General features: G+C 39.5%; 1 protein-coding gene across 7 annotated transcripts in view; it reads left to right on the top strand.

Annotated features, from left to right (window-relative positions):
• Nucleotides 1-13005, top strand: part of LOC133123817 (titin-like) — a 208738-nt gene that overhangs the window by 146921 nt on the left and 48812 nt on the right. For all 7 annotated transcript variants that reach the window (XM_061234427.1, XM_061234424.1, XM_061234426.1 and 4 more), the window contains 21 exons: nt 23-343; nt 452-736; nt 1109-1408; nt 1492-1794; nt 1912-2187; nt 2283-2582; nt 2712-3014; nt 3116-3415; nt 3772-4059; nt 4283-4585; nt 5695-5997; nt 6093-6398; nt 6548-6835; nt 6946-7236; nt 7526-7813; nt 8481-9068; nt 9160-9264; nt 11042-11239; nt 11342-11638; nt 11744-12331; nt 12422-12724. In XM_061234427.1, coding sequence (XP_061090411.1) covers nt 23-343; nt 452-736; nt 1109-1408; nt 1492-1794; nt 1912-2187; nt 2283-2582; nt 2712-3014; nt 3116-3415; nt 3772-4059; nt 4283-4585; nt 5695-5997; nt 6093-6398; nt 6548-6835; nt 6946-7236; nt 7526-7813; nt 8481-9068; nt 9160-9264; nt 11042-11239; nt 11342-11638; nt 11744-12331; nt 12422-12724 — 6534 coding nt within the window. The remainder of the gene's footprint in view (nt 1-22; nt 344-451; nt 737-1108; nt 1409-1491; nt 1795-1911; nt 2188-2282; nt 2583-2711; nt 3015-3115; nt 3416-3771; nt 4060-4282; nt 4586-5694; nt 5998-6092; nt 6399-6547; nt 6836-6945; nt 7237-7525; nt 7814-8480; nt 9069-9159; nt 9265-11041; nt 11240-11341; nt 11639-11743; nt 12332-12421; nt 12725-13005) is intronic.

Here is a 13005-nt window from a genome sequence, read left to right as displayed (position 1 = left end):
GGTGCTGTGTTGATATTTGCAGAGCCTCCTGGTCCTCCGGCAAGTCTGAAGGTGGTTGACAGCACAACGTCCTCTGTCACACTTGGGTGGGCAAAGCCTGTGTATGATGGTGGTGCTCCCATTATTGGCTACATGGTTGAAATGAGACTGAAGGGTGAAAGTGAAAAGCCAGATGAAGGCTGGGTGAAATGTAAAACAGCTGGTCCATTGATCCTAACAGAATTTACCATTCAACACCTAGATGAGAAATTGGAGTATGAATTCCGTGTCTCAGCGCAAAATCAGGTTGGCATGGGTCGTCCTGCACAGCTTAAAGATGCTGTTGTGCCAAAGGAAATGCTAGGTAATGTGTTGCACATTTTCTTGAATATGAATTAACACTTGTTTGCTTCATGTATATATTATGTTATTTAATTCACTCATTTTCCTCATTCTCATATCTTTTCTACAGAGGCACCTGAGATAGATTTGGATGCCAGTCTGAGAAAGGTTCTTAAAGTTAGAGCTGGATGTCCTATCAGGCTCTTTGCCACAATCAGAGGAAGACCCACACCCAAAGTTACCTGGAAAAGAGTCGGAATTGATAATGTTATCAGGAAGGGTCATGTGGATCTAGTTGACACAATGACCTTTCTGGTTATACCTGAAAGCACACGAGAGGACTCTGGAAAATATTCCTTAACACTTTCCAGCCCAGCTGGGGAGAAGGCTGTGTTTGTACATGTGAAAGTCCTAGGTAAGTAATTTATGCTAAAGGAGTCTAAACAGAAATGTTCTATTTAAACTAACTGTAGTTCAACAATATGAGGAATATGGCCATCACATTAAGATTGTTTTCATTACATCATTGACTTCTTCATTAGCCACAACTAGAATAGAAAATTCCTCTTTATGATTAACATACAGGACTAATATATAATAATATAATAAACTTCCCCCAGATTCTGCTTTTTGTTCATTCATTTCATCTTGCTTGCTTGCTCAGTTAGCTTTTTTTTTTTTTTTCTTGATTGATTATCTATTTCTAACTGATAACCGATTTGTATTGATAGTGCTTATAATGTGGACTTTGTGATCATGTTGGAAAACTTACCTGTTTTACCAACAGATACTCCAGGACCTGTAGCAGAACTAGAAGCTACTGATGTCACTAAGGTGTCTGCCCAGGTTACATGGTCTCCTCCTGAGAACGATGGTGGCAGTCCAGTCACACATTATACACTTGAGAAGCGTGAAGTTGACAGAAAGACATGGACTAATGTCACTAACGATTTGAAAAAGACAAGTTTCAAAGTCACCAATCTCACACCAACCACTGAATACTATTTCAGGGTAACTGCAGTTAACAAATATGGTCCTGGTGTGCCAAAAGATTCTTCAAAGTCCTACCTGGCAACTGATCCTATCAGTAAGTGTATTTATTGTATTGTTTTGTTTGTTTATTTTTGCTTTCATTGAATGGTATAAAATGATACCTTTTTTGCTTTGAAGGTGAACCTGACCCACCAAAGAAGATGGACATACTGGAAATTACAAGAAACAGTGCAGTGCTAGGATGGGTTAAACCACTGAGGGACGGAGGAGCAAAGATCAATGGTTATGTAGTTGATTACTTGGAGGAAGGTCAACCTGAGGACAAATGGACACCATACTCGGTTGTAAAAGATTTAAGCATCGTTGTTGTTGGACTGAAGGAGGGAAAGAAGTACAAATTCAGAGTTGCTGCAAGAAATGCAGTGGGCTGCAGTCTGCCAAGAGAAGCTGAGGGAATGTTTGTGATCAAAGAGCAGCTTTGTACGTTTCTACTCACTTATACCATTTGTGAAATCTCTTTTTTCAGATGATTCTTAGTGTGTAACAGTACCTTACAGCGTGTTTTAACTTTGTTTCTTTCTTTACTACATTTTTCAGTGGCGCCAAAGATTATTATGGCTGAAGTTGTGACTGCAAAGGCAGGATCAAAGCTGAAAATCGAGGCTCTAATTTCTGGAAAGCCAGCTCCTGTTTGTAAATGGATGCAAGGAAATGAGGATCTTGTTACATCCGATCGCCTTTCACTGCAAAAATCTCCAAACTGTTGTGTACTGCTTATAAAAGATGTCTCAAGAACGGACAGTGGTTACTATAGTCTGTCTGCTGAGAACAGCTCAGGAAAAGTAAATCAGATACTCCGAGTGATCATAATGGGTAAGGCTCCAGTCAAGGCTTCAATTCTAATGGAATCTACAATGTTAATAATGGTAGTGATGGGTTTCGCTAATTATTATCCCTTTGTGCATCAGATATCCCTGGTCCACCAGAACCACCATTTGAGATTAGTGATGTGGATATTGATGGATGCACACTCACCTGGCACGCACCTCGTGAAGATGGTGGCAGCAACATCACTAATTATGTTGTTGAGAAGTGTGATGTGAGCAGTGGTGACTGGGTTACTGTTACCGCATCTTGCACTGCAACAAACTGCAGAGTGGGCAAGCTCACCCAAGGAAACGAGTACCTATTCCGTGTCCGAGCTGAAAATCGATTTGGCATCTCAGCACCCATTGTTTCTCAGAAGATGATTGCTAAATTCTCTTTTGGTAAGATTAGTTATTTACACGTAGGCAACCACATTATCATTAATATAAAATTATATTTAACTTGCATGCTTAAAATATATGTAACTATATTCACACCAAAACTGACTTGTTAAAATGTGTCTATTTCAGATGTGCCTAGTGAACCAAGGAATTGTTGTGTCAGCAAAATCAACAGAGACAATGTGTTTTTGACCTGGGACACACCAACTACTGATGGTGGCAGTCCTATTACTGGATATGTCATTGAACGTAAAGAGAGAAACAGCATCCTTTGGGTTAAGGCAACTGAAGCTGTTGTGCGTGCCACTGAACACACATGTACTGGCCTTATTGAAAGTTTGGAATATACTTTCAGGGTGTCAGCCGTCAACCGTGCTGGGCAGGGTAAACCAAGCAGACAGACAGAATTCATCACAGCAAGAACACCTATTGGTATGTAGTAACCTCTTCTTTTTATTTGATATTGTTCTGCTGTAATAGGTACCATGTTCTCAAAGTAATTGACGAATATTTTCTTCTGTTGCTATATTCAGATCCACCTGGAAAACCAGAAGTCTTGGACGTGACCAGGAGTTCAGTTTCACTTGCCTGGGCCCGGCCAAAGAATGATGGAGGCAGCAAAATCATTGGATATTATGTTGAAGCCTTGAAGATTCCTGGAGAGAAATGGGTGCGGTGCAATGCAAACTGTAAGAATGTGCCCGGGGAAGAGTATATTGCAACTGGACTAGAAGAAGGAGCCCAGTACCAGTTCAGAGTAATTGCCAAGACAGCAATAAACATAAGCCTACCATCTGAACTCTCAGATCCAATCCCAGTGTTAGCCGAGAATGGTAAGATAATTTTCTCTTTATGGAGAATCTGCATTACACATTCTGGTTTTGCATTATTTACTTCAGAATACAGGGGCGACATGGCTCAGGCAGTAAGAGCAGTCGTCTGGCAGTCGGAGGGTTGCCGGTTCGATCCCCCGCCTGGGCTGTGTCGAAGTGTCCCTGAGCAAGACACCTAACCCCCAAATGTTCCTGACGAGCTGGTCGGCGCCTTGCATGGCAGCCAATCGCCGTCGGTGTGTGAGTGTGTGTATGAATGGGTGAATGAGAAGCATTTTGGATAAAGGCGCTATATAAATGCCAACCATTTACCATTTAGAACTGTTCAGATGAATATGTCTCTGTTGTCATTTCAGTTCCACCAAGAGTGGAGATTGGACTTCACATGAAGAACCTGATCATTGTGAAGGCAGGAGAAAATGTTTGTCTTGAAGCTGAAGTGTTTGGTAAACCAATGCCAAAGGTTACATGGAAGAGAGATGGGAAATTGGTGGAAGAAGTTGAAGGGACCAAAATGACACAAAAGAGGCATCTGTTCCTTCTGGAAATGTTCTCAGTGACAAGAAAAGAGACTGGAGATTACACCATTCTGGCAGAGAATGCTAGTGGCAGCAAGACAGGGTCTATTAAGCTGAAGGTTCTTGGTAAGTGCATTACATATGTTTTTAATAATAACAACAACAATAATAATAATAATAGTAGTAGTAATAATAATAATAATAATAATAATAATAACAATACAAATTGTATATGTCAATAGTGCTCAATTAGATATTTAAACAAATGTAAACAGCTGTAAATTTCAGATTAAGAGTAAATTGGAATTTAGTAATATTAATGTATCAATTTTTTTTTTTTTTTTCATAGACAAGCCTGGACCACCAGCCTCTATCAAGATTGGCAATGTGTATTCAGACCGTGTCAAGCTGAGGTGGGAACCACCTCTTGCAGATGGAGGATCAGAAATTACGAACTATATTGTGGACAAACGTGAAACAAGCAGAGCTAACTGGGCTCAAGTCACTGCTAATATCAATGGCTCGCTCACTGACTGTTCCGTGGAGAAGCTGATTGAAGGCCATGAGTACCAATTTCGCGTCAGTGCTGAGAACAAGTATGGTGTTGGCGACCCCATCCTGACTGATCCTATTGTGGCAAAGAATCCATATGGTAATAATATTACTTTGTGCATTTTATTGTATATACTCAATTTCTAGTATATGCACTCAGTGAGCACTTTATCAGGTTTTACAACTTTATTAGATTTATTTTCAAGACTTATTAAGTCTTCTGCTGCTGTAGCCTATACAGGTTTGGCGCATTGTATGTTCAGAGATGCTCTTCTGCATACCACGTCATAATGCGTGGTTATTTGTGTTACTGTCACCTTCCTCTCAGCTTTGAACAGTCTGGCCCTTCTCCTCTGACCTCTGTTATTAGCAACGCGTTTCTGGACGCAGAACTGCTGCGCACTGGATATTTTTTGTTTTTGCACCATTGATCACTTTTCTTCCCCATTTTGACATTTGGTCTGAGAAACAGCTGAACCTCTTGACCATGTCTGCATGCTTTTATGCATTTAGTTACTGCCACATGATTGGCTGATTAAATATTTGCATTAACAAGCTAGTGTACAGGTCTGACTAATAAGGTGATCACTGAGTGTATAGTCATGTCCATAAGTATAGACCAGTGTTTTTATTTTGACTACGTATTCCTGCACATTGAAATTAAATAGTAGATGTCAGATGTCATGTATTGACATCTATATCCGGTGAACCGTGTATGAATTGCAGGATTTTCACATTTGTTATTGCATCATTAGTTCATGCATAAGAAAGCTACCAAAGGTCTAGAGTTGATTCTAGGTGTGGCATTTGCATTTGAAGTCTGTTGTTTTATCTCAACATGAGGACCAAAGAAGTGTCAGTGCCAGTAAAGCAGGCCATCATGTGGTGGAAAAAATCAGAATAAATTGATCAGAGACAAAACAAACCTGTCAAAATCATATGTTTAGTACATTGTAATTACTTTTGGACCCCTAAAATGGTGAGACTGTGTTTAAAAGGGTTTGTAATTCCTACATGTATTACTAGATAAAGATTATGAAGACTATACAGTTCTTTAGGGCTAGAACGATACCAAGGCCACATAATTCAAGTTTAAAAAGAAATGAACACATTTTTATTGTATGGTATTTAATCTACGTGTCTGCAGTGTTTGGTTCCCCAATCCGATAGTTTATTTTTCATTGTTGACTTTGACTTTTTTATTTTCAGATGTCCCTGGACCTTGTGATCCTCCTGTTATTACCAACATCACAAAAGACCATATGACTGTCAGCTGGAAGGCACCTGCTGATGATGGCCGATCCCCTATACTTGGATACATGGTTGAGAAGCGTGAAAGCCAAGACATAAATTGGGCTAAAGTCAACAGAAGACTTGCGCTTGACAGAACTATTAAGGCTGGTGGTCTTACAGAGGGATCTGAGTATGAATTCAGAGTTACTGCTGTCAACAAAGCTGGGCCAGGCAAACCAAGTGATCCATCCAAAGCAGCTGCTGCACTTGATCCTGTGTGTAAGTATGAATCGTAGCATCTCTGACGCATTTTATTTGAAACTATATTCTAAACATAATGGAATCCATAATTCATGTGTTTGTGTATTCTACAGACCCCCCAGGACCACCAGCATTCCCAAAAGTAATTGACACAACACACAGTACAATTAGTCTGTCCTGGACAAAACCAGCCTACGATGGTGGCTGTGAGATCTTAGGCTACCTGGTTGAGAGCAAGCGAGTAGATTCTGAGGACTGGATGAAGTGCAACCTACCCAAAAATCTCCAAAACACGAAGTTTGTTGTGACTGGACTTCTTGATAACATAGAATACCAGTTCCGTGTGTCTGCTGTGAACAGGATTGGGTACAGTGATCCAAGTGATGTTCCAGAAAAACACTTTGCAAAGGACATTTTGAGTATGTGTGCAGTTTCTATGAATATCTCTCTCTCTCTCTCTCTCTCTCTCTCTCTCTTTCTCTCTTTCTCTCTCTCTCACACACACAAACTCTATCTTTTAGTATATGCTTGTTTCTATCTGTAATTTGAATTTTTTTGTGCTTTTTAGTTGCTCCAGAGGCAGAACTTAGTGCTGACCTTAGGAAAGCCCTGGTGCTGCGTGCTGGAGTCACAATGAGACTCTATGTCCCACTGAGGGGCCGTCCTCCTCCAAAGGTGACCTGGGCTAAAGTTAATGCAAACCTGAAGGAACGACAAGGGCACATGATTAAGACCTCAGAATGGGACACTCTATTATATGTTGAAGGTGTGAATAGATATGATGCAGGCAAATACACCTTGACTCTGGAGAACAGCAGTGGAGTCAAGACCTACACAATTGTTGTGAAGGTTCTTGGTAAGTTCCCTGGTATTAATAATAATAGGAATAATAATAATAATAATAATAGTAATAATAATACCACATGTCTAACTGCCATACATATAATATTTCTGTTCCTGATATAGACACTCCTGGACCACCAGTTAATCTGATTGTCAAGGAGACATCAAAAGCCCATGCATCAATCTCTTGGGAGGCTCCTCTAATTGATGGTGGTAGCCCTGTTAAGAGTTATATTGTTGAAAAACGTGATGCTGAGAGAAAAGCATGGTCTACAGTGGCAACTGATTGCCCCAAAACATCTTTCAGAATTACTAATTTGGAAGCAGGCAAAGCCTACTGTTTCAGAGTCTTGGCTGAAAATGAACATGGAATTGGGGAGCCATGTGAGACAGCAGGCGCTGTTAGAGCATCTGGTGAGTGAGAACATTTGCATTCATTTTGTCATATTTCAATGGAACGATTTTTATTCTTGCTAATATATTATATTGGATAATGGCTGGCCAATACATTCTGGAAGGTATTCCTTGAGCTTGAATAAAACACCTTAAAATACACTCAATGTTTTTAAATCCAAAATATTGACCATTTGTTGTCTATTAATCCTTTTGCTCATACCAAGGCTTAATGATGGGTCAAAGCATATTACCCATGATTTATTGAATATTGTTGTCAAGTTGAGAATTTCTAAATGCTGTTTTTCAGAAAAACCTGGACCTGTTATGGACTTTAAAGCCTTACTGATCACCAAAGATTCATGCACCCTTAGCTGGAAGAAGCCAGTCAGTGATGGTGGGAGTCACATTATTGCATATGTACTAGAAGTGATGGAAGATGTGGATAAATGGAAGGAGCTGGTGCGATCAAAAAGCATGCAATACAATGCCAAAGATCTTGTGGAAGGAAAGCAATATTTATTCAGAGTAAAAGCAGTGAATGAGTCAGGAGATGGTGCAACACAGGAGCTTAACGTTGTTGCCAAAGACCAAATAGGTGAGTGGTTTACCAAGCATTGTTTTTTTTCTGGCAAAAATCATCATCTTAGGCGCTGTTTTAAGGATGTAAAATGGTTTGTAGCATTGTAATTGTAGCACATTTTGAGTGGTGTGAGGTGTAGCCACATTTTCACCTAGGTTGGATTTTAATGCTTGTCCTGGGTGGCTGGAAATATGGCATGGTCATTTCATAATGTGAATTAGTGCAAATACTAGGTGCATTCTGCTACCAAGGTCCTAGTTCAGAGGCAACTATATACAGCCAATATCAGAGTCCTTGATTGAGGGAAATGAACCCTTTCCACTTTGCCCCCCTAGAGGGCAAATTCCACCTATTTTGCATTTGTCCTATAAAGGTGTCAGTATCTCAAAAACTGCACTGTACTGCACACACATGGTTGAAGACTTTAATAAAAGAAGAGGCTTGTACTGTTCAAAAATCTGAGACAGAAGACATCTATACAAAACATGTCAATGTCCCTTGATAAGAATGTATGTTTGTGTTCATGGTTGCTATTTTTAATTGGTGTCCTACAGTTAGAAGTTATATACAGTAATTTTTGTTGGATGATGCAACAACAATAATAATAATAATAATAATAATAATAATAATAATAATAATCATTATTATTAATCATCTTATTTATTCTTGTTCTGTCTCATAGTCTTACCTGACGTTGACTTGAGAGACTTGCCAGATATGTGCTACACTGCAAAGGAGGGAACTACTGTGCGCCTCAATATTCCTATAATTGGCAAACCTGCACCCACTGTCACATGGAAGAAGGGAGATCTTACTTTAACAGACAGTGGAAGAATCTCTGTTGACTCTACTGCTGTCAACACAACTCTGCTGATACGGGATTGTGAAAGGGGTGATGCATCAAAATACTCCATTAATCTTGCAAACCGTGGAGGCACTAAGGATGCAACTGTTCTTGTGAAGGTGGTCGGAAAACCCGGAATACCCACGGGACCAATCAAGTTTGATGAAATCACAGCAGATGGAATCACTTTGGAATGGGGTGCACCAACAGATGATGGTGGAGCAGAAATATCCAATTACATTCTGGAGAAGAGGGTGTCAACAGCTAACAAGTGGACTACTTGTGCCTCAGCTATACAGAAAACCATCTTGAGAGTTACAAGGCTTCATGAAGGAACTGAATACATCTTCAGAGTGGCTGCAGAAAACAAGTATGGAGTTGGAGAATTCCTCAAATCCGATCCTGTCAAGGCTGAGCATCCATTCGGTAAGAGTAGATTTTTTAGGAATTTGGTTTATCTTTCTTTTTTTCCAAGCAAGGTACTTGTTCTAAGTGCATTTATTTGTTATCTTAACAGATGTTCCAGATGCACCACCTCCACCAAAAATCCTGAGCATCCGTAATGAGTCTGCAATACTGGCATGGTCTGACCCCAGTAACACTGGTGGCTCTCCAATTACTGGTTCGTAATTACTTATTATTTTAGGAGATTAATTGTTTTTAAAAGTAACTTGTCAACTAATTGGTATGTTATTTGTTTGCCAGAATTGTCTGAAATAACTACAAAAGTAATTTATATGAACAGGCACCACAGCATAGTGCATCCAAAGTAAAAATGTGACCAGCTCCATGCTTCTGATACACATTTAAACTTTCAGTTTATCATGGTAATGTACAGACCGAGAGCTACAAAATGATGGATCACTTGATGAGATTGAGTATATTTTAAAGATATGACTCTTTGAACATTGCATTTTTGCAAAACACAGGAAGAGTGAGAAAACTGACTTTAAACATTTTGTGGTGACTCCTTCCATTATCATGTAACTTCAAAACACTGATAACTGCTGTCCCTATTGAAATAACAATAATACTTAAGTATAAGTACCCACAAATTTTGATATCCCTCATCAACAGGTGATTACCTCTTGCCAGGCAGTGATCCCACAATTCCTTGCATATGAATGCTTGGCAAAAATGGCTCTTTTGTTTGCTCCCAAATCAATTTTCTTCAGACTTGGAGTATTAATGACAGATTAAAGATAGAGAGTTTCATACCCTCCTTCTATCTCTCATGGGATTACAGCAATAAAACCAAGTTGCTGAAGGGCACACTAGTCAAAAGGCAGCATACAGTACCTACAGGAATCACATCTACATGATACCAAGTTTCACAAGCATACTGCACCAACTGTATGATATCATTCCACAACGTTACACTGTATCGTTCTGTGAATGGAAGATGTAGGATGACTATTTTGTCTCATACTACGTAACTCACTTTTTAAAATTAAAGGCACAGTCGCATTGGCTAGATGTCAGCCTTTTCTGTGGAAAATTTATAATTGGGATCACCCTTATCGAACAAGGCACTCTCATCAAAACTGTGTGAATCGGATACCACACTGTAACTGAGTATTGTACGCAGGTCCATTTTTTAATAAAAGTATTAGTCAAAGACGCTGGTTAAAGACACTTTTAGCAAAAAATTATCTGGGAGCTATCCAAATGTATTGTTATAGTTAGCATTTTTGCTGCATTTATAGTAATCATTGTCATGCATTGAGCTACAGTATGCAACCTGTTTGCATGAGACAGACTGATTGCGTATATCGTTATTGTTATCATAAAAGTTCTAGGTGTGACAGTAGCCCACCTTAAAACTGGTTCAAGAAGCAGCACAAAACCAATCATGCTGACCAGTGAATAGAGGTCGTCTAACATAACTAACAAAACGAACGGCCATATCTCTTCATGAAAAGAGTAACATGGTGGTTGAATGTGTCACTTGCCAGTTGTCTTTAGGCAACAATAAAACAAATGCGCTTTTATTATTCAGTCATTTTATTGTATTTTAAAACTCATTTTTCTAAGCCTATTTCCCTCTTTAAAAATTCACCTTAACTGTCTGGGCGTGGTAATGAGAACTTTCAATTAGCTATGACGTGTGCCCAGTAGGCCAGCAGTGCAAACTGTGGGCCTCAAGTTATACGGGAGGAATAAGGGGGTTGAAATTAGGACGATAAACATTACATTACACACATTGTTTGGACAGCTGTTTTTATTTTACATACAAATCTTATCATATGATGTAGTATATCACACTGTGCTCATTAGTTTTAATACATGCAAATATTTTGTGGATATTTAATCTTTGTAATGCAATAGTGTCTTATTATTCATCTGGACATTTTAGTTTTTTCCAGTGACTTAAACAGAGTACATGGCCCTTTTTTCAGGTTATCATGTTGAATTCAAGGAAGCAAACAGTCTGATGTGGAAGAGAGCAAGCAAGACCCCTCTAAGAATGAAGGAATACAGAGTGACTGGATTAATTGAAGGCATTGAATATGAATTTAGAGTCATGGCTTTGAATATGGCAGGTGTAGGAAAGCCAAGTAAACCTACTGAGCTCGTTGTTGCACTGGACCCAATTGGTAAGTTGAATAATTTTAACCTGATCAGTGTAATGTGGGTAGTTATACAAAAATACTGTAGGTATACAGTAATGTGGATTTTTCAAATGTAATTTCTTTTAGATCCTCCTGGTAAGCCTGAAGTTATTAGCATTACAAGAAACAGCGTGACACTTACCTGGACTCCACCCAAGTATGATGGTGGCCACAAACTGACCGGCTATTTCGTTGAGAAACGAGAACTACCTTCAAAGACTTGGATGAAGGCAAATCATGTGAATATCCAAGCTTGTGCATTCACAGTGACAGATCTACAAGAGGGCAGCAAGTACGAATTCAGAATACGAGCTAAGAATGCAGCTGGAGCAATAAGTGCACCATCAGAGCAGACTGACACTCTTGTGTGCAAAGATGAATATGGTAAGAATTTGGCTATAGGTCAGATAAATGTAAACATAACCATTAATAATAACCAATTCTTGTCAATGATGAGTATTCCAAAACCTGTTCTTCTCATTTTAACAGAGCCACCAACCATAACCATGGATCCAGCTGTGAAAGAGGGGCTTACTGTCAAAGCTGGAGACACTATTGTAATACATGCAACAAGCATACTTGGAAAACCACCTCCAACATCTGTGTGGTCTAAAGGTGAAAGAGAGTTCAAGCCATCAGATACTGTCCAAATAGCAAGCACTCCCACATCTTCTACACTATCAATCAAGTATGCCAGCAGGAGGAATACTGGTGACTATGTTATTACTGCCAGCAATCCATTTGGCATAAAACAGGAATCTGTTAAAGTAAAGGTTCTTGATGTACCTGGACCCCCTGGACCTATTGAGGCAAGCAGTGTGTCTGCTGCAAAGGTCACATTAACTTGGCTGCCACCAGATGAGGATGGAGGCTCTGCCATCAAATGTTACACTCTTGAGAAGAGGGAAACCAGTCGCCTTCTTTGGACTGTGCTTGCTGAGAATGTAATGGACTGTCGGTTTGTTGCCAGCAAGCTTATCCAGGGCAATGAATATATCTTCCGTGTCTCAGCTGTGAACCAGTATGGTACTGGTGATGCAACACAGTCTGGCCCAGTAAAAATGGTGGATAGCTTTGGTAAGTTGTGTTATATAAAAGTATTGTATGCAACATGTATGCATTTCTTCAGTTTCATAATTCTCCATGTTATCCAACTCTGAATTCCAGGCCCACCAGGTCCTCCATCAAAACCAGAAATTGACAATGTGAGCAAGAACTCTGTCACCATTTCATGGAAGAGACCAGTTAATGATGGAGGAAGTGATATCAGAGGCTACAGTGTTGAAAGAAAGGAAAGGAAAGGTTTACGATGGGTTAGAGCATCAAAGAAAACCATCTCTGACCTCAGATGCAAAGTTCAAAATCTCACTGAAGAAGTTGAATATGAATTCCGAGTCACAGCAGAAAATAAAGCTGGCTTCGGAGAACCCAGTGAACCATCACAACCTGTGTTGACTAAGGATGTAACGTGTAAGTAAATATGCTCTACTAAAAACCTATGAGCAGAGCTGTTGACTAAATTAGAGCTTCCACATAATTGATCAGAATTACCCAGAGACAATCATACCCTGCCGCATCATGCAAGAGCAACTGCTCTGGCTGATGAGGCACATACAATCTGCCACTGAGTAAACTATACATTAATTATTCTCCAGCAATGCAGTGACAACACAGCTAAGATGAACAGACTGAAGAGTAATTTGGTAGAGATGCATATGTTTAAATTAATTTCCATAATCAACAGAAAACAT

Source organism: Conger conger, chromosome 3 (genome assembly GCF_963514075.1).
Source record: "Conger conger chromosome 3, fConCon1.1, whole genome shotgun sequence".
Lineage (NCBI taxonomy): Eukaryota > Metazoa > Chordata > Actinopteri > Anguilliformes > Congridae > Conger > Conger conger.
Note: the sequence above shows the minus strand (reverse complement) of the source record. Positions and strands in the feature narration are given on the sequence as shown.